This window comes from Cydia splendana, chromosome 1, assembly GCF_910591565.1.
Source record: "Cydia splendana chromosome 1, ilCydSple1.2, whole genome shotgun sequence".
NCBI classification, from domain to species: domain Eukaryota; kingdom Metazoa; phylum Arthropoda; class Insecta; order Lepidoptera; family Tortricidae; genus Cydia; species Cydia splendana.
Window position 1 is genome coordinate 29,522,212 of NC_085960.1, and position 20,771 is coordinate 29,542,982.

Here is a 20,771-nt window from a genome sequence, read left to right on the forward strand (position 1 = left end):
GCCAAATTGTGCGTCGTGCAACTTGAAATGCTTCGTAAGTATTCTATCAAGCAAACTGTCCAGTACCTTAGCTACTATGGTCGCTAACGAGATGGGCCTATAGTTGGAACTATCGGCTATGTCACCGGTTTTGTTTTTCACGAGAGGAACGACTATTGTTTTTAATGCCCATCTCTAACCACGGCATTTTTACACTTTAAGAATATCTGAAAACAAATCAACACAAGGAGCCATTTTGCAAATCCAGTAACATACCAGTAACTTTGTTATTACTTTTGACAGCGCGTGTCATGTGTCAACACAGAGTCGACACAAAGTCGAAACATTGCGACTACTTTGTGACTGCAATATTTCTCAGCCTTAAACCATATTTATACATCATAATTAACAAGTTTCGTAGTATGTAAAGCGTTATTTCTGTTATTTAAGTATAGTATACGCATCGAAGTACTAAAAATGCTTCAAATAATATAGTTGTGAACACAGGCACTGAGAAGTAAACAATTTCATTTCCGGCTAAACTAAAACAATGTGGTGGCGCGTTGATTATATTACACTTAGTTTATCAAATCACTCGAGCAGTTTAATTCCCCATAATAATTTAAGTCCTATTGTAATATAAATGCAAACAATATATAATTACGTCTTGTAATCCGTTTTAGAGATGGCGTATTAATGTCACTTATTTTTATTTAAGTATTTTTCCATCTGACAGTTTCCATTTGACAGGAACAAAATGAACGAATGAACGAATGATTTTGGCATAAAGTAGTCGCAAACTCGAAACAAATGTGTGTACACGGCGACCACACTTTATGTCACTTTGTGTCATGTGTCGACCCTTCCCCATTTCTGGTAACTGTGTCGACACGGCGACGACTCTGCGACTGGAATTGTGACCGAAACAGACGGTGTCGACACAAGATGTGTCAACACCGCGTCGTAACGGCGACTGGAAATGGTTGTATGGGTCGTCAAATCACAAAACCAAAAGGTTCAGACATCGGTAACCGCTTACCGTCAGGCGGACCGCATGCTTGTTTACCTCACACGTCCAGTCAGTCCGAGGTATCTTTACTCTGCACTTGACAACAGAATGTGGAAATGTCACCATAAATGTTAAATTCCTGAAACAATGACGTTTGCAAAGCTGTAACGTCAGCTTAGTCGGACTTGAGAGTTTTTATGAACTTCGCCTTAACACAATAGTTACATAAACATGTAACACGTTACATATGTTGCGCCTTACATCGTCAGTAATAACAGGAACCTAGTTGAGTCCAGGTCCTGTGCTTTCTAGCTTTCCACATGGAGCTGGCGGCGTTCGTGTTGGCGTATTTCGCGGCAAAGCGGCTGACGCTGCTCACGGCTTTTCTCTGCTGGAGACCAGGTCTACAATTCTTATAAATAAAGTCTATTTCATAACCATATTACTTAGTTCTGTTATGGCTTATGGTAACATTACGATGTAAATAGGTATGGGTAAATGTAGCAGTGTTATGCTCTGGTTTCCTAGGATAGCGGTGCCGTCATACCTGATTATATTCTTGATTATATTCTCTTTGCCTATAGCGGCCGTCTCCATTTGTTAATTACACCGAGGTCTCCATACAAATACTACGACATCCATATTTAGCCGTATTATTTAGTATGGAGACGGCCGCTATATGACGGCACCGCTATCCTAGGAAAACCGATCTTTACTGTAGGAGCAGGAAACGGGCGATGTCACTAGTAGAGGTAACCAATTACCTTGAAAAAACGAATGACGATGACGGTAGAGTTAGACTGAGGTAAGTCTGCAACGATTTTGATAGCACACTCATTGCAATTAAGTGTTATTTATACGTCATAATTTCGTATAAGACGTTTAAAATAACACTTGCACTGCGTGTGCTATTAAAATCGTCGCAGACTTATCTCGGTCAGACTCTAACGACCGACAACAACGCAGTTTTTTTAAATTTACAGTGACGTGACATCGCTTATTTTGCGCTGCTGCAACCTTCATTTAATACAATTTATTGTCCGAAAGGTTTTAAAGCGTTCAAACTGACTTGGTGTCATAGGCCACTCTCTAAATTTATAACTTACGCAGATGAGCTATCGGTACTATGGCGCGAAGCGCAGCGCCACGGCATGCGGATCAACCTTGCAGATTGGGAGCGACTGCCTACACTGGAGCCTTACGGAATACACCGCGAGGGAATGCTGCTGGACCTAACTTGTCCTGGCGCACAACTCGTGTTAGAGGAGGTTTGTATATGAAGCCTCACGCCTCGGCTACGAAGCGCACGCTTGACGCTGACGCTCTCGGGTTGCTCCGCAGTTCCATAGTCGTGCTAGTGGCGAGACGAATGACGACGTGAACAGCGAACACTAGTGGGACTATATAGTTAGTTACCTATTATTTTGTTATATTCTACATCAATGTTCCCTCTATGGTACCTATTTTATGCGCAGGCTTCCGCAACCCGTGCCTTCAACCTTCGTCACTCCTGGCTGCTTCTGCTCAACGCTCCGTTCAACGCAACCCTGATGGAGGCCACTCTGGGCTCAACATTAGTGTTGGCAGATGCCGATGTGGCCTGGGCGGCCAGCGATCAACTTCTGGATGTTTACCGAATCAAGCACAACCAGCCGCTGGTTAGTCCAGTCAATAAAGCAAGTAAAGTTTTTTTTAATTCGAGTGGTAATGGTCTACTCTACTCTGCATATACCTAACTAACTAAAAATGTTTGGGGAAAAATAACTTACAAACATATTTCGTACTGCTGGCAGATAGCGACGCCGCTGGGTAACGAAGCAGCTCGGACATGGGCAGTCCTTCCCGCCGCGCCCACGAGAAGGAGACACCTTAACAACGTCTACATAAGCGGCTCTGTTATTGTAAGTTTCTTCTCCAATATTTTTCTGTCGCCCCTATTGAAAGATGCATACCTTCAATACAGAATATTCTGTATTGTACGATTTTGTATTGCCGTTCGGGGTATAGAGAAATACGACCATCATATCCGTATCGTACTCTTATCTTGGATTTGTTACAGATATCGCTTCCCCAGTACTTTAAAGGCTGGAATGACCTGACAACGCGTCACATCGACATTGTCCCCAAGCTCACGTATCCGCTCATGATGCTGTTGGCAGAGGACCTGCACTTCAGGTGATTTCATCATCGTCTTTCATTTATTCACAACTTTAAATCGATGTTGTCCAAAGAAAAACTTTGACCGATGTTGTCGTGGCCAAAATAAATGTGACAATGTGTACCTCTAACTTTTGAGCCGAACGCACAAAAATAATGATGAACATGAGTAGCAAAGATGCGTACCTATCTTATGACTTTTATGATGTTGCTGTTTTCGCATCGTACGGACACGCACTTGGCCGGTTTTTTTAAATGACTGCATACTTAAATATTATTCTGTGCAGGTACAACCTGAAGCAAGTGGAGTGGTACGGCGAGAACCGGAACGGCTCGTTCGACGGCTTGGCGGGGCAGATCCAGAGAAATGAGATCGAAGTTGGCATCACCTCTCTATTTATGCGTGACGATCGCATCCAAGTCATGCATTTCTTCTCAGAGACTTTTGAGCTCAGGTCATTGTCACTATCATTAAGATCAACTTATTAGCAGAGTCTTTCCCAGAGTCTTTCTTACTTAAACTAGATAACTTTTTTCAGCGTTAATCCCTCTGGTAGTTGGTTCGACTGGATGATCTATACTTACTCTACGTACGACTAATGGTCTCCATTTCTAAACCGATCAGTGTCTGATAATTATAACAATCCGTCCACAGTTAATATTTACTACTTCCTACCTACTATCTCTCAAACTATTTTGAGCTGTGCCAACCACCTCCGTTTTACTGCATGGATAGATCAGAGGTCTCAAAAAATTTTGTCCCAGGGCCACGGCAACCTTCTTTTCCGCGGTCCAAAATGGGCTCGTGAGCGGATCGTATTGGCGGACCGTAGTTTGAAGATTCCTGGGATATCACACTTTTAGGCCATTCAACCTGTCCGGCGCTTTTATCCTCTGTTCTCAATATTATCCTCCCTATGACTATTATAATCTTCCCTAAAAGTAACATATTCGTAATACTAATTAAGAACTTAACTAGCGACTCGCTCGACTTTGAACAATTTAATACAAAACCTTAACAAACTATACACCTAAACCTTCCTCAAAAATAATTCTAATGATAGGTGAAAAACGCATGAAAATCCGTTCGTGAACATACAGACAGACGCGGCAGGGGACTTTGTTTTATAAGATGTAGTTCTAGTGATGATAGGTTATAGAGGTACGTAACATCATTATGTTGATTATGACCACAGGGGAGCGTTCATATTCCGGCAGCCCTCTATGTCGTCAGTATCCAACGTGTTTTTGCTGCCGTTCAGCCGCGGCGTGTGGCTGGCCACGTGGGCAATGCTGGCGTCAGCCGCGGTGATTCTGGCGCTGCTAGCGCGGCGGCAGCAGCTGCGAGCTATGGACTCGTCGCTGCAGCGGCTGTCCTTTGGAGAATCGGTCATTTTTAGCATTGGCACCGTGTGCCAGCAAGGTGTGCAAGTTATATGATTATATTACCTAAGTAAATATACATAGCTTTTCCGCTTCCGCAGACTTGTTAAGAAGATAGGTATTGTAGTTGAATGAGGGATCAGCTTCGTGCTACTGAGCCTGTTGTGAAATCGTTGTTATGATCGATGAAGTAAAAAGTAAAGTAGTTAGTCTTTCTTTAAAGTACTGGTTAGTTTATACCAGACAACCACCGCACTGCTAAGTACTGTGACTGATGTGAATCCAGCACTGTGTCAGATCCGAATAACTTGCAAATTCCCTTGCCATCACTTTACCATTCCAATCTTTTTAAGAACACAAATTTGGAATCTAGCGATGTAGGGTAAGCTTATTTAATTGAATTTTTGGCAGGATTCCACGGGGTACCGGAGCTGGCCTCGGCACGTATAGTGATGTTCTGCTCCCTAATGCTGGCCTTGTTCGCGTTTACTTCATACTCCGCCAAGATCGTGGCCATACTGCAGACACCTAGCAATGCCATACGCACCATTGAAGACCTCACGCGCTCGCCCATGACCCTCGGAGTGCAAGAGACAACGTACAAGAGGACATACTTCGCTGTACGAGGATTTATACGTAAAACTGTGCGGTTTTATTTTCATATCCTTATATTAGTTATTTGTCGAAACCATGTCTTGATGCTTGCAGGAGAGCACTCAACCAGCAACACAGCAGCTGTATCAGCAAAAACTGCTGCCGCTCGGTGACCGAGCATACCTTAGTGTCGTAGACGGCGTAGCCCGTTTACGTACCGGTCTCTTCGCCTTCCAGGTCTGAACGGAGATTTGTTAATGTCTGTGTCGGTAAACACAACACTTTAGCTTTGAAATAAATTTCTGTTTATCTATAAATCCTGGTGGTATTTCCTCTCATTCCAGTAGAAGGCAGGCTTAAAGGGAAGTGCGAATTGGAGGACACAAAAAATAGGCACTAAAACTAAGCGGCCTATGGATAAATTTTCTAATTCTTCCTATTTTAAGTTACGTTATTTCTAGTTACTTTTAAATACTTGGAGAGCTATTTTTCCTGTCTAATACATACTTACTGATTTTAGGTAGAAGAGCCATCCGGCTACAATATCATCAGCAAAACGTTCACGGAGCGCGAGAAGTGTGGCCTCACGCAGATCCAGGCCTTCAAGTTGCCCATGGTGGCCGTACCCGTGCGGAAACACTCTGGATACAAGGAGCTTTTCGCCACCAGGTAGGATTCTTATAATATAGCATTGTCCATACTATACAATTTATTTACTATTGGTGAACTTTATTGCGACAACATAAAGTGAATAATGGTCAGTTAATTAAGTGTGTTGCTGATTCTGGCATTTTTATTCTTATATAGCAAGCTCTCAAACAAACATTATCCGATAGCTGACGTAGCCCTGACGTGGTGGCTAAGACCTTAGGTGGTGTCGGTCTTCGATATTTATAGATATTGAAGGTTGGATGAAAATCAGGCACATACCCTGGTTACCCCTGCATTAAAGATGACTCACGCTAGAACGGCACATCAGTTCTCTATAACAACTCGTCATAGAAAACGCAGTGTCAGAAGCCTCTGCCCGGGCCCGGACCGTTCTAGCGCGAGTCATCCTTTAGCTGTGGTATCTTAAGTGCATGGTATAGTAGGTATAATGTATGATGTATTCTGGTAATTTGTGTTTGTAGGATGCGATGGCAGCGGGAAACGGGGCTGCTGGACCGTACACGGAAGCTCTGGCTGGCGAGCAAGCCGCGCTGCGACGCTGCCTCGGGAGGCTTCGTCAGCGTCGGCATCATTGACATCTTGCCTGCTCTTCACGTATGTTAGAGTGTGCGTGGGACTGAGAAGGGACTATTGGCCCGTATGGATGAAGAATGGAAGAAGTCGCATTGCGGCCCTGCATTGGGTAGATCGTCAGCGATGGTGTAATATATTTGATTGATCTCAGCAAAAACATTTCATGTAAAGTGTTGCCAAGACTAGGCGCATAAAGCTTTTACACTAAAGTTATCAGATCCCGTAGTAGGTACCAAGACTGAATTACTCTGTCAGTCCTAACTTTATAAGCTCTAACTCTATACAACCAACATCTTGGTCGGCTTGGCCGTTTCGTTGCTGTCATATGGACAATCCCGTAATGACACTTTCAGAATTTGATAGACCTGTTACTACTTTGTACAACAAGTCCACCGAGGGAGTGTTTATGTGACTGCAATGAATTGGGTAGATCGTCAATGATGGCGTAATAATGTAACTCAACTGCAATAGGAACTTTATGCTACCAATTGTCTGACGTCTGATGATGTACTCGCAGACCGAAGCTTGGCATAGGAACTCTGTACTTAACGGACTCTAGACGACTCTATAAATAAATAAACTCGCAGAGCGTTAAAAAACTTGTACCTATTGAATTTTTTTGTTAATCTTTGTACTCGTATTTCGAAATGTCAATATTTAATTGTGTTGTTCTACAGGTACTGATCGCGGGTATGGCAGCATCGCTGTTATTTCTGGTGATAGAGCGTAGCATGGCACGTTTTCTACGCTGCATGCCTTGCTACAAGTGATGTGACGTGCCATGCTACAAGGAACCGTAGACGCCGTAGAAATATGTAACAATCGGCTAGTAAGATCACACCGTGACAAGGTGTTTTAAGAACCGTCACTACTTAATCTATTGTAGCCTTAGCCTTACTAGGAAGTGAACGCATTTCAAAGAGAAGGTTTATATTAGTACAATGTATAAGTAATGCACCTATAATAATAAGATTATTTTCAATGATTTTACTCAGTAAGCTCAGTAAGGCTTGTGTTGTGTTTGTCTTGTAACTTGTAACAACGTCTAAAAGTTTTCTGACCCATGACTTGCGTTCTCGCGCGCGACTTCAAGTATGGTTTCGCGCGCGAGAACGCAATTTTATGCCCTTGCTACACGGTCGCCGACAAGCCCGCAGACCGCGTGGCCTTGGTCCGCCCCGGACCGTGTCAGACAGTTGTTTCCAACAAAATTTGACCAAAATTGACCAAGGACAGACCAAGGTCAGACGGTTAGAAGGCTTGTCGGCGACCGTGTAGCAAGGGCTATAATGCTAGACCGTCTTAAATGACTAAGGAAATAACTTTTTGAGAATATATTATAATAAACTAGATGAAAACCCGGCTTCGCTCGGGTAAAATAAATAATAATAATAGATACTCATTTTGAATTGAGTAATTATTTACTTTTAGACTTCAAACCTTCATCATGGCGGTTACATACCTATCTCATCTCAGAAAACTTTAAATCCGTAACATACAGTTATAACTCTAAAAACTTACTATTTCGATATATCTAAAAACAAATATGTAATTAAAAAACCTAACCTAACCCACTTTTCTGGTAACAGTTCGGTTCTGTAAGGGTCGCAGTTCTAACCTAACCTAACCCACTTCTGGTTGCAGTTTGGTTCTATAAGGATTACAGCTCTAACCTGACCCACTGTTCTGATCGCAGATCGGGTCTGTAAAAGCCGCATTTATAACCTAACCCACTTTCCAATCTCAAAAGAGGGAACCCTTTTGTACCTACCCTTCATGGCACTAAAATAAAAGTACATATGGAAATTATGACTACGATTTCATTCTTTAATATTAAAGCCTGTCCGTTAAATATTAAATTCGACTACAAAAAAAAATAAACAAAAACTGGATAAGTGCGAGTCGGACTCGCCCACCGAGGAGGGTTCCGTACTTTTTAGTATACGGCAACAGAAATAACTGGTGACAGACAGACAGATGGACAGTGGAGTAAACTGAAATAAAGGTTCCGTCACACAGGCGCGTTTTCCAGGCGGGGCGTGAGCGTTTTATATGAAAAAGCGGCGCGCCCCGCTCATGCGCCGCCCGCAAAACGCGCCTGTGTGACGGAGCCTTAAATGTCATATACTAAGAAAACCGGCTAAGTGCGAGTCGGACTCGCGCACGAAGGGTTCCATACTTTTTAGTATTTGTTCTTATAGCGGCAACAGAAATACATCATCTGTGAAAATTTCAACTGCCTAGCTACCTATCACGGTTCATGGGATACAGCCTGGTGACAGACAGACAGACGGACAGTGAAGTAAACTGAATAAATGTCATATACCTACTAAGAAAAACCGGCCAAGTGCGAGTCGGACTCGCGCACGCAAGGTTCCGTACCATTACGCACAAAACGGCAAAAAAATCACGTTTATTGCATGAGAGCCCCACTTTATTTATTTTATTCTGTTTTTAGTATTTGTTGTTATAGCGGCAACAGAAATACAATATCTGTGGCAATTTCAACCGTCTAGCTATCACGTTTCATGAGATACAACCTGATGACATACAGACGGACAGAGGAGTCTCAGTAATAGGGTCCCGTTTTTACCCTTCGGGTATGGAACCCTAATAAGAGTGTATAGATTTGTAACCCGTCAGCAATGTAAGTCCCTTGGAGATGCAGAGATCTAGTCTAAAGTCCCACTTACCATCGGCACTAACAGCCTTGTATGCTTGTTTGCCACCAACATGGCATTTTAAAACATATGAATAAAAACTTACTCATTTCATTTGTCATATCCAGTCTAGCATTGGCCCCGGTTAAATATTTATTTAATTTTGTTTTTAGTATTTGTTGTTATAGTGGCAACATAAATACATCATTTGTGAAAATTTCTACTGTCTAGTTATCACGGTTCATGAGATCATGGTGACAGACAGACGGATGGACAGATGGACAGCGGAGCCTTAGTAATAGGGTCCCGTTATTACCCTTTGGGTATGGAACCCTAAAAAGTGATCATGGCCTCCAGTGCCCCAGGCTGGAATCGAACCAGCATCCCCTGCTATAGCAGCAGGTGCCTGTGCCATTCGGCCACCGGGCCCCAGCGGCATAGGTCGAATTTTTCCAAGTATATGCACTACTTACTGAAGGTTTATGGTGCCCCCTGGCCATCCCTGAGCCTAAATTAAATATTTTCTGAAAATAATTTGTTTTGTGTTAATAGGACAGTGAAGTCTTAGTCCCGTCCCATTGCCCTCCCCGTCCCGTCTCCCGGGGGGTCCCGTATTTACCTTTTGTGTACAGAACTCTAAAAATCTACCTTGTTTACTATGTACTAAGCTTCACTATGACTCTGAAATTTTAGCAGTATATTGTTTTAGTTGTCACCTGACTATTTATTAAAGTCAAACTCTGAAGTTGTTATTTACACTTTTATTTGAATAAGCATTAAATATATCTTATTATATATACTATCTATGTATAATATCTTATTATCTTTTAACCTTATATTCAACTTACATTGTCTCCGGAGATCACTTATTAATAAATTAGCTTCATTCAATTCACTTTCCGATTCACTGATACGCCTCAAGTTTGATTCTTTGAAGCTAGTCTAAAGCACACATATCAAGTATGTCCACCATACACTGTAGTTGTTCACACTGTTTTACACTGTCCATATAATCAGAGTGGAGTCAGCCGGTTCTTTAACTCGAGACTTTCTTTGAATTACTTTTGTGACTTCTTCTCACTTCACTTTCATCTCACTCACTTATTAGTTTGTCATGCAAACTCCTTCAAGGTTGCTTTCCGTCCAGGTGGCTAGCAGTGCCATGTTTGAAGCCTTTCTGAAATTAAATACAACTTAGTAGACATATTCAATATAAAATGTTTGTCCGGTCTGGCCTAGTGCGTGGTGACCTTGCCTATGAAGCCAATGGTCTTGGGTTTGAATCATGGTAAGTGCATTTAATTGTATGATGAGCCCAGATATTTGTTCCCGAGTCATGGATGTTTTCTATGTATTTAAGTAGGTACTTCCAAAGAGACTGAGATTTGTGTAAGAATGTCCCTATAATATTTATTTTTATTTATTTGTCAAATATATTTAAAGTGTTGACACTACATACATAATACTGATTATAAGGTAATGTATGTAGGTGTAAACTATCTCATACGTTAAGTAAAGAGAAATTGGACGTTGCTCACGACGCTATAAGTTATGAACTTTGTAACATGTAATGCTAATGTGTCTCACATATGCAATACAATGAGAACTATTGTCTTATAAACTAACAAAATAATAAAACAAATACTTACTCGCCCAGGTTAAATCCAAATTTTAACATCCGTTAAACTTGTAACTTCGGTTTCTACAAAGGCTGGTAAGTACAAAACGTAATGTAAATCACTGTTTATCGTTATTTATACAATTTTTACACTTCAAACTACACATTTCAGGGTGATTTCAGGCCTAACTGATTTTATTTAGTTTAGATTTCAACATTTCAACACTCAATTATTCAACACAATGTAATGACGTTGACGTGACAGAAGACCGTTCGGAAACTCAAACTCCTCTTTAGAGCGCTTCAATGTCACAATAAATGAAATGGGTGCAAGATGAGATTGACGCCAATTTCTTTTCGGTCGATTTGATCATCCCGTCGACGCCTTTTTAGGCGTAATTAGAAAGAATGACAGAGATAATTTGCGAACTTCGGTGTTCGCGGTTACAATCCAGCTAACTAACATGCAACATATTCTGAACTGAATTCTGAACGCATCCATAGCTGTCAAATCTCAACCAACAAATTGAGCCTTTAGTATTGTTTGTCGAAATTTTTTCACTTTTAAATGCAAAATACGCGACAATACGAATTTTGCGGATATATGTTCTCGATTCAAAAGTGTTATTTTTTTACGCTCTTTTGTTTGAGCATAATTTAATTTGTTTCTACCGTCAAAGCCGCTCGCGTTTATATATAAAGAAGATATTCACTAGGTATCTAGGTACATTGCTAACCGGTCATTGTACAAGATACTTCGATGGAAAACGCTGTATAAGTGTATACCCAAAACCTTATTAGCACAAACAGGGCCTGCTTCGTACCTATTAACTTAACACCCTTATAATATTATTTATATTGTTAGGAACTACATGCCTCACTTACACTCGCCACCTTTATTATTACACTCTGTAGACAAAACTTTATTACCTGTCTTTTTGTAGAGCAATATTTAAGAATAAAATTTGTAATAGATACCTAATAAAAATATGTAGGAAAATATATATTTTTGAAACACGAATCAATGTTTTCTTTCCCGAATTTTTGGTACGTATAAGCAATACTTAAGGTGCTTCGATTTTCATACAAAATTCAATCGCCTTTTATTAAGTCACTATACACTATTACTACATAAATTGTTCCGCATTTATCTACTTTCGAATATTGGTTTGCGCTAAATGAATAGAAAAACTTTATTTCATACAGAAATCACGCATAAATCATCGTCAATATTTATGATAATCCTCACATTATTTTAAATAAGATCAAAGTACAAATTAGGTTTCTTTACATTATTGTTATAAACTGACCTACCATTGCCGTCAATACAATAGGTAAATAAGTTTTCCACAAAATCCACAGGCAACTATAGTGTAAATAACATTATTTGCGGTATTTGACACATTATGACTGACGTATATAGAGATGTAACTAACGCAAATCGATTGTCACAGCAAGCGATTACGATTGGATGGCACGTAGACTGAGGTATCGAATTGTGACGTATAATGAATTTTTATTTGAGATTTAAATAAAGCTAGAATTATATGGTTTTCCCGCAAGCTACCGGTCGGTCGGTGTATTTAATACACCGACCGAGTAGGTCGCACCCATTGTCAAAATTGAAACTAACTGGGGATCTATTTTAAAGTTTATTTATGTTATTTTCTGTGTCAAATTTGTTGTCTGTTAAGTGACGATAAATATATCCATATTTACAGTTAATTATCCACCTTTTCCTTATTTTTATTAAAAGAAAAATGAAAAATTCATATCGATTTACTTAGACGACTACCGATTCATAACGGTGGTGTCCGGCCAACCCTAAAATTAAAAAAAAAAAAAGACGTAGAACGTAAACGTTCGCAGTGCAGTTGTTTTCCTTTGTGATTTCGATGTGCAAAACATTTTACGTAGTATTGCTGTTGTGAGTGACAGACGTCAAATACCGCAAATAATGTTATTTACACTATAATACACCGAGACAATTCTACCAACCCCAAACACAATCTGCGTTATTTTATCACAGAGTTCGTTGATGGGCTCTTCGGCTGCATGTAACCTAATACTACTTACTACTCTCTCCGGCTTGTTTCGACCACGGCGACTATACTTCAACTCCGCTGCTGAAGACGTGCATGTAACCAAACCACGTTGACATAGTTAAACACGCAGAAAAACAAAAAGTTGTCCCGTTAGTAAATAAAGGACATTAGAACTTAAGACGAAACTGGACTAATATCCACAAAAGAAAATTGGGAACTACGTTAGTATATAGAGAAGCGGCCGTCCTCTTTCCTCTTAAGGATGACTCACGCTAGACCGGGCCGGGTCCGGGCCGGAGCTTCCAGCGCTTCATTTTCTATGGAAAGAACCACGTGATCACCGATCAGCCGTCATAGAAAATTACATGTCGAACGCCTTGGCCCGGGCACGGTCCGGTCAGTCCGGTCTAGCGTGACTATTAGCGTGAGTCATCCTTTAATCACCTAAGGTCCCGATGTGGTCCCGACGTGGTTTACGGCTGTAACAAGTTTCACTCATAATCTTAAGCAACTCTCTGGAACAGAAAAGACAATTAGGTGGAGCCAATTTGTTTAAAGATTCATCCAAACCATCGGTCTGCGGTCATCAAGTGGGTATACTGGGTACTACTCAAAAATAATTATATCCTCAAATTGTTCTTATACAATGCAAACCAATTGAACTTCGCGTAGATGGTCCCTAAATGAGGCACAGAAATTGTTCTGCAAATATGGAATATGACGATAATGGGCCACATTAGTTGTTAGCTATGGTAATGATCAGAATTCTGCTGCAAGTCATTTGAATAGTTATAATCAGATTAAGAGGAAATATGTGCGTAATATTGCACTGTTTTCAGAAATGAGATTATAATTATTAACTTTGAAATTATACCAAATTATATCTAACCAAATAGGTATATATTTATTTTTTTGCACATTTCGCCACAAAACATAATTTTGTGGCGAAATATACAATAAGTAAATATATGTTTAGGTGTACTGTATAGGTACATACCTACTTATAATTACCTAGCTACTTCTACCTACCGATTCTAAAATGTGGCGTCCTATTTGCTTAATGCACAATTTAAAAAAAATATATATGAAAATAAATTATATTTAATTTGATTTGATAAAATACAATTCTAAAGTGCAGCGTAGAAAGGTCGTCTCGTCGTTACAAAATAGACCGAAACAATAAAAATTATTTGATTTATTCCCTAAGTTGTACCTATTGTATAGACCGACCATTCCGACCATTACCGAAAATCCTCAGATAGGTAGGTATACCTACCTATCTATGCCTATGCATGTAAGCAGTGTATCATACAATGTATTGTCAAAATACCTATTTAGTTTATAAAGGATGAAACTTTGAGCGTGAACTTCGCCTTTACTCGTATATGTTTCGTCGTCATGCATCTAAAATTAGAACGTACCATTAGTGAGCGGCTGCCGCGTTCACTCCAGATTTGGGTCTTCGCCGGCATGGAGCTGGCATCGTTCGCGTTGGCCTACTTCGCTGCCAAGCGGCTTTCGCTGCTCACCGCCTTTCTCTGTTGGAGACCAGGTCCGATCTCCTGGAAACCTTTCACTCTTTTAGGGCCACTTGCACCATCCCACTAACCCGGGGTTAACCCGTTAAACTGTTAACCCAGTGTCAAATTGTACTGGTAACCATGGTAACTCCAGATTTAACCGGTTAAACCCAGGTTAGTGAATGGTGCAAGTGGCCCTTAGAGGCATGGCTAGCTAATCTTAAAAAATTGGGTGCGCCGTGCTGGTATATAAGAAAGTGGTAGTTATTACCTTTAAATACCGGTGTGCCCCAAATAATTCAACTTTCCTTTGTGACAGAGGAGCTATCCACACTATGTCGTGATGGGCAACGCCAAGGCATGCGTATTAGCGTAGCTGACTGGGCGCAACTTCCGGCCCTTGAGCCCTACGGGACTCACCGGGAAGGCATGCTGCTGGACGTGACCTGTCCTGGCGCCCCGTTCGTTCTAGAAAAGGTTGGCAGCAACTTAAACAAGCGAGCCTCAACTTAAACATATCGAACTGGGCGCTGTTGCCACCGCTCGAGTCCGATGGGATATACCACGATGGAATGCTGCTGGATGTGACCCGTTCTGGCACCCCGCTGGTTCTCGAAAGGTACAATAGGTTGCCTTAAACATTTCTAGGACTAGGCGTGTCTGCCGGCGCTCGAACATTACGCGACACATCGGGAAGGCATGCAGTGATCTCCTGGCGCCTTGATCGTTTTAGAAAAGGTACGAATAGTAAGGTAAAATTGCAAGCGTGACTACCCTCCATCTCACCGTTGAAGAAGCGAAATCTTACTGATCTGCCTCGTCTGAGGCTGATCTTGTGGTAGCGCAAATCGGTTCTGGTTATTCGCGTAGTTTTCGTGGCATGATTTAGGTACAATTACAATACGTAAGAGGTCTCGAGAGCGAGCAAATGTTAGACCGAGCCTTACAATGATCTCCATCGTGTGTATAACCCTTAAACTATATTTATCCAGGCGTCTTCAACCCGCGCCTTCAATCTCCGCCACACCTGGCTATTGTTGCACGACGCACCGTTCAACGCATCCCTGATGGAGGCCACCCTGGGCTCGACACTAGTGCTCCCAGACGCCGACGTCGCCTGGGCGGCCAACGATCAACTTCTGGATGTATATCGGATCAAGCACGACCTAGCGCTGGTTAGTCTAGCCAAGTACTCGAACAAGTACGATTAAAATAAGTTTTCAAACAGAAGGCTGTTGTGTTTTAATCTAAAGTAAACCACTGAAAGCTGAATTGGAAGCACTTCTGTCAACTGATAGCGACAATACTGCATTTTGCAGGTTACTATACCGTTGGGGGACGACGCGGCACGTGTAGCACTCCCCGCCGCACCAACTAGGAGGCGAGACCTTAACAACGTGTACTTGAGGAGTTCTACTATAGTAAGGATATTAAATAAGCTGATTAATTGTTCACTAAAACGAGTCTTGAAACTTGATCGCGGGGCTCGTGATATCGGAGAAATATTGGCTACAGAAGACATCTTTATCTAGCGACACGAGTTTTCCGAATAACCCGCACTTTTTTACTAATTTCTTGCAGACAATTTTTTTTATCATAAATACCTAATAATTATAAAATTATTGCATTTGTCTAATAGTGTAGTAAATAAAGGTAGTGGACCCCGCAGTAATTCCTCTGCCAGAAAAAACTTTACAGTATGATAAAGTATCAATAAATAAAAAGTATTGTATAAATTTCCAAAGAATAATAATAATAGAATTAAAGTAAATACCTAAAGTCTTAAATCGTTAATATCTTTTTACGGAAAAATGCTCCGTTCAAACTTTCTTCACCAGACATATTCATGTAACGTATTGCAACAATAAATGAAATATCAAAAAAATATCCCAGCAGAAATACCAGTATTAATAAAATAAAATTTTTTGGCGTGTCTTGGACCGGAAAATTGCTCAGTCTAATTTTTTCACTGGAATGCCATTTTATTGCCGTTTTATACCTACAAAATGAAAATCTAAAAATTTTCCACTCTCAGTTTTTAATAGTTCTATAATACATACATTTCGAAACGCATTTTTTTTGGATTTTTTTACCCACTGCGTCAAATTATATTCTAAGATCATATAAGAAGAAAAAAATGACAGAGCAATTTTCCGATGAAAATGAGCGTCAAAAAAAGGAAGTATCATAAAAAAATATTCTCATGTTTGACAAAACTTTTAGATTTTTTTCTAGTATAGTTGAATCATCGAGAGCGTGGAATTGCATATGTAGTATACTGGGTCAAGCAGATCTTGTCAGTAGAAAAAGGCGGCAAATTTGAAAAATGTAGGCGCGAAAGGATATCGTCCCATAGAAAATTTGAATTTCGCGCCTTTTTCTACTGACAAGATTTGCTTGACCATCTATAGTATTGTTTGTTTACAGGCATTCTATATTTGAATTTTCTATTTTCTTGTACTATCAGCATACAACCACTACAAATGCAATTCCATCTTCTCGATAATTCAACTATATCACATACTGATACAAATAACTTATTTTGTAAAATAATTTTGGACTGAGGAATTACTCGGTTCAATATATAATCAGATTTGTGTTTTTACCTAACTTAAGAGTGTTTTTTTTTTGGATATTTATGATGTTAGTCTCGGCTCATACTATACAATAACCAAGCTAAATTTCATCGACTGAGAAATTAATGCATGGGTCTCCATACAACAACTTGCTTCATTTACTACACTATAAGTACTAGTATTATATGATCTGTGGTCTAACCAATGGTTTTTGCCACAGATAACGCAGCCCCAATTCTTCAAGGGCTGGGATGACCTGACGGTGCGGCAAATTGATACCTTCCCTAAACTTACGTGGCCGCTCATGCACCTGCTGGCAGACGACCTACACTTCAGGTGCTTCCAGGAGTTCCCAAACATTCAAACTTTATATACAATAAAAAGAGGATTGGTAGTATAGTACCTTAAGAAATTTTAGGAAACCACCAAAGCTGATTCTGATTCACCTACGCTTTTTAGTCTGCTGCAGACCTCTCTGTATTTACTTCCTCCTTTTCTTTCTTTTTTTATTTGTCAAGCACATTGAAGAAACCAATCAGGATCGATATTGGCCAATCACATAATTGCTTATATGGGATAGGAGTTCCTTACGGAATTTCTATAAGCAACCTAGCATCTCCATTCAAACTGTCCCAGTCCAGGTCGCTTTAAAAATATCTGTACAGGTACAACTTGATACAAGTGGATTTATATGGCGAGAACCGGAATGGCTCCTTCGACGGCCTGGCGGGGCAGCTGCAGCGTCAGGAGATCGAAGTCGGCATCACTTCCATGTTCCTCCGTGCCGACCGCATGCAAGTTCTGCACTTCTGCTCCGAGACCGTTGAACTCAGGTCTAGTCTACTAGCACACCCTTTACATTCTGCTGATAACTTTTAATGTCAGACACTATGTACAAATACTCAATATTTGGGAGTTTGAATCTCAATCTTTGTTTGAATTATATTCACAGGGGAGCTTTCATATTCCGGCAGCCGTCGAAATCGTCAGTCGCCAATGTGTTCCTCCTGCCATTCAGCCGCGGAGTGTGGATAGCGACGGTACTCACGCTGGTGCTAGCTGCAGCAACGCTGGCGCTGCTGGCGCGGCGGCAGCAGCTGCGAGCAGTCGATGCATCGTTGGCACAGCTCTCGGTAGGGGAGGCTGTCATCTTTACCGTCGGCACCGCGTGCCAACAAGGTGCTCACACACACAACTCATGTCCAGTGATCGTACATTTTCCAGCATTATTGGTGCAGCGAAGTGGTGTTAACGGAATTGGTATAAATAATTTCAACCCTAATGATTAATTAGCGTTAATTACGTTAATATTAACCTTAATTTACCATTTCAGTTGAAATTATCTATACCAATTCCGTTAACACCACTCTGCTGTACCAAAAATGCTAGAAAATATACGATCACTGCTCATGTCCCCTGTTGTTCGTGTGATGGTTCAGCTCTTTGCGCAAGGTTTCGTTGTTTCTGAAAAGTATAGTAGCCCACAACTTCTCTATTTGGTTAAAACAACGCTTTCGTTTCGTTCTAGTTATTTGAAGTATACTAAATTGGCAGTAGTACGGCTAATTTATCAATGAACTCGATGAAATTAAATGCAGATTGGTAGTAATATTCTATTGTCTCCCAGGGTTCCATATCGTGCCTGAACTGGCTTCAGCGCGCGTTGTGATGTTCTGCGCCCTGATGACGGCCCTATTCGCGTTCACCGCGTACTCTGCCAAGATCGTAGCTATCCTGCAGACGCCCAGTGATGCCATCCGCACCATCGATGATCTCACGAACTCCCCTATGACCATGGGAGTCCAGGAGACCACGTACAAGAGAGTTTATTTTGCTGTACGATAATTTATAATAATCACCAATCAATTTCTCCCGAGATTATACCCGTCTACGGAAAAAATTAAACATCTTATCATATATTTTCTCCCTTGAAGTTTGAGAACTTTCAGTCGTTATGTTGCTGGCGTTGGCGTGCCGAATAATTTTTGCTACTACCTATGTCCAAATCTGGACGATTGAACAACCCGTTGCGCCTGTTTGCGAAAAGCTCGTCTCGGAATGGGTCCTGACGGTGTAGTCGAACGATCTCGATGTGATCTCGATGCACCTGTAAAATTGGCCAAATATGGTCGAATTAGACAGGTTCCATGGCTTTCAACCACTTCTCCTTTCAATTCAAGCAAGTCATATCCTACAGTTTTACCGACACCGACATGCTTTCAGGAAAGCACTCAGCCGGCGACACAGAGGCTGTACCGGCACAAGTTGTTGCCGCTCGGCGACCGAGCGTACCTCAGCGTTGTGGACGGCATAGCGGCCATGCGTACAGGCCTTTTCGCTTTCCAGGTCTGATTTATTAGGGTCCGTACCCAAAGGGTAAAAACGGGACCTTATATATTACCTACTAAGAAACCACTGTCCGTCCGTATGTTTGTCTGTCTGTCACCAGGCTGTTGAAATTTTAAAAGATGATGTATTTCTGTTGCCGGTATAACAACAAATACTAAAAAGTACGGAACCCTAGGTGGGCGAGTCCGACTCGCACTTGTCCAGGTTTTTTTATTTGACAAATTCCCCGCCCAATACACACACAACACGTGAACAACCTAATCATCAGAAGTAGGGCTATGATGGATCTGCCACCATATCATATCATTAATCATGGTATATACAACGTGTCCCAAAATTCAACGATAAGCTGGCACCAGAAGATGGACCTGCTAATGACTACTCGAGGAAATGAAATGAAATTTGGTATAGAATGAACCATTCGTGAAACGACAGAACAAAGGTCAGTTATTATTAGAGCGCTTCAATAAAAAATATATTCAAGTTTACTTACACTTCAATATAATTTTTATTGAAGTACTTACTTACACGAACTTTCTTCTGTTTGGGTGCAGGTGGAAGAGCCATCCGGCTACGCTATCATCAGCAAAACTTTCACAGAACGCGAAAAGTGCGGGCTCAAGCAGATTCAGGCCTTCAAGTTACCCATGGTGGCCGTGCCCATACGGAAACATTCCGGCTATAAGGAACTCTTCGCCACCAGGTATGGGTTTTTGTTAAGTATTGTCCAGATTCGGCGTACGCGTTTGAATGAATACCGAGCGCGAGCAGTGCACGAGCGATTGCGTTATTGATATTGTACGACCTTAAGTTCAGTTTTAAAGGTTCAGGTTTTGCCGTTTACGCTTCGCCATTTTGCTGAATACGAGTCGAGTTACGTTTAAGTCAGCCATAAATACGTGATGAAAACTTGCTGACAGGTTGCGATGGCAGCGCGAGACGGGTCTGATGGACCGCACGCGACGCATTTTGCTGGCGAGCAAGCCGCGCTGCGACGCCAACTCGGGCGGCTTCGTGAGCGTCGGCATCATTGACATCTTGCCTGCTCTGCATGTAGGTTACTGTGTACAGTCAGCAAAAGTAGCAGATCAGACTACGCGTCAAAAGTCTACCTAGCTCTAAACTTAACAAAAAGGAATGTGTCTATAATGTATAAACTGTGATAGATACTTTTAAAGGCGAACTGTAGAGATAGCTACCTATTTGGAAAAGTATTCCAGGGTGGCAGATGTCTTAGGCGCGTTGATTCATCCGCTACTATTCATGCTGATTGCTCACTGTATCACAGTGGAGTAAGACTTCAATTGCTTGAAAATAGTTGTACTTACTCTTTAAAGTTGATAACGGTCTATTGGAATGAGATTTAGTTTACCCTCCAGACCCTCCAGTGTCTATTTCCTTCTCAAACATGGGATAACACTGATTAGAACATTCCTATGTATTTTGACGGCAGGTGCTGGCTGCTGGGATGGCAGCTTCTGTACTGTTCCTGGTCTTCGAGCGCAGCATGGCCCGTTTTAAGTGCTGTGGACGTCCGCGGCACCTAACGCCCTACGTGGAGTAGTCAGGAAACTAATACGTTTCACGTCGAATGTAGGTGTAAGGTACATCTAAGGTCTATAGTCTGTTATACCTG

General features: G+C 41.3%; 1 protein-coding gene across 1 annotated transcript; it reads left to right on the forward strand.

The window, feature by feature from the left end:
- The first annotated feature begins 1,308 nt into the window (after positions 1-1,308).
- Positions 1,309-20,699, forward strand: LOC134791249 (uncharacterized). Its single transcript, XM_063762269.1, has 24 exons — positions 1,309-1,390; positions 2,099-2,256; positions 2,464-2,655; positions 2,782-2,889; positions 3,048-3,163; positions 3,433-3,600; positions 4,342-4,568; positions 4,940-5,148; positions 5,237-5,359; positions 5,643-5,791; positions 6,256-6,388; positions 7,045-7,101; positions 14,143-14,242; positions 14,530-14,687; positions 15,203-15,385; positions 15,530-15,631; positions 17,007-17,122; positions 17,452-17,619; positions 17,739-17,965; positions 18,414-18,622; positions 19,010-19,132; positions 19,690-19,838; positions 20,056-20,188; positions 20,589-20,699. Exons 1-24 carry the CDS (start codon positions 1,309-1,311, stop codon positions 20,697-20,699), a joined length of 3,501 nt encoding a protein of 1,166 aa, XP_063618339.1.
- The last annotated feature ends 72 nt before the right edge of the window (positions 20,700-20,771 follow it).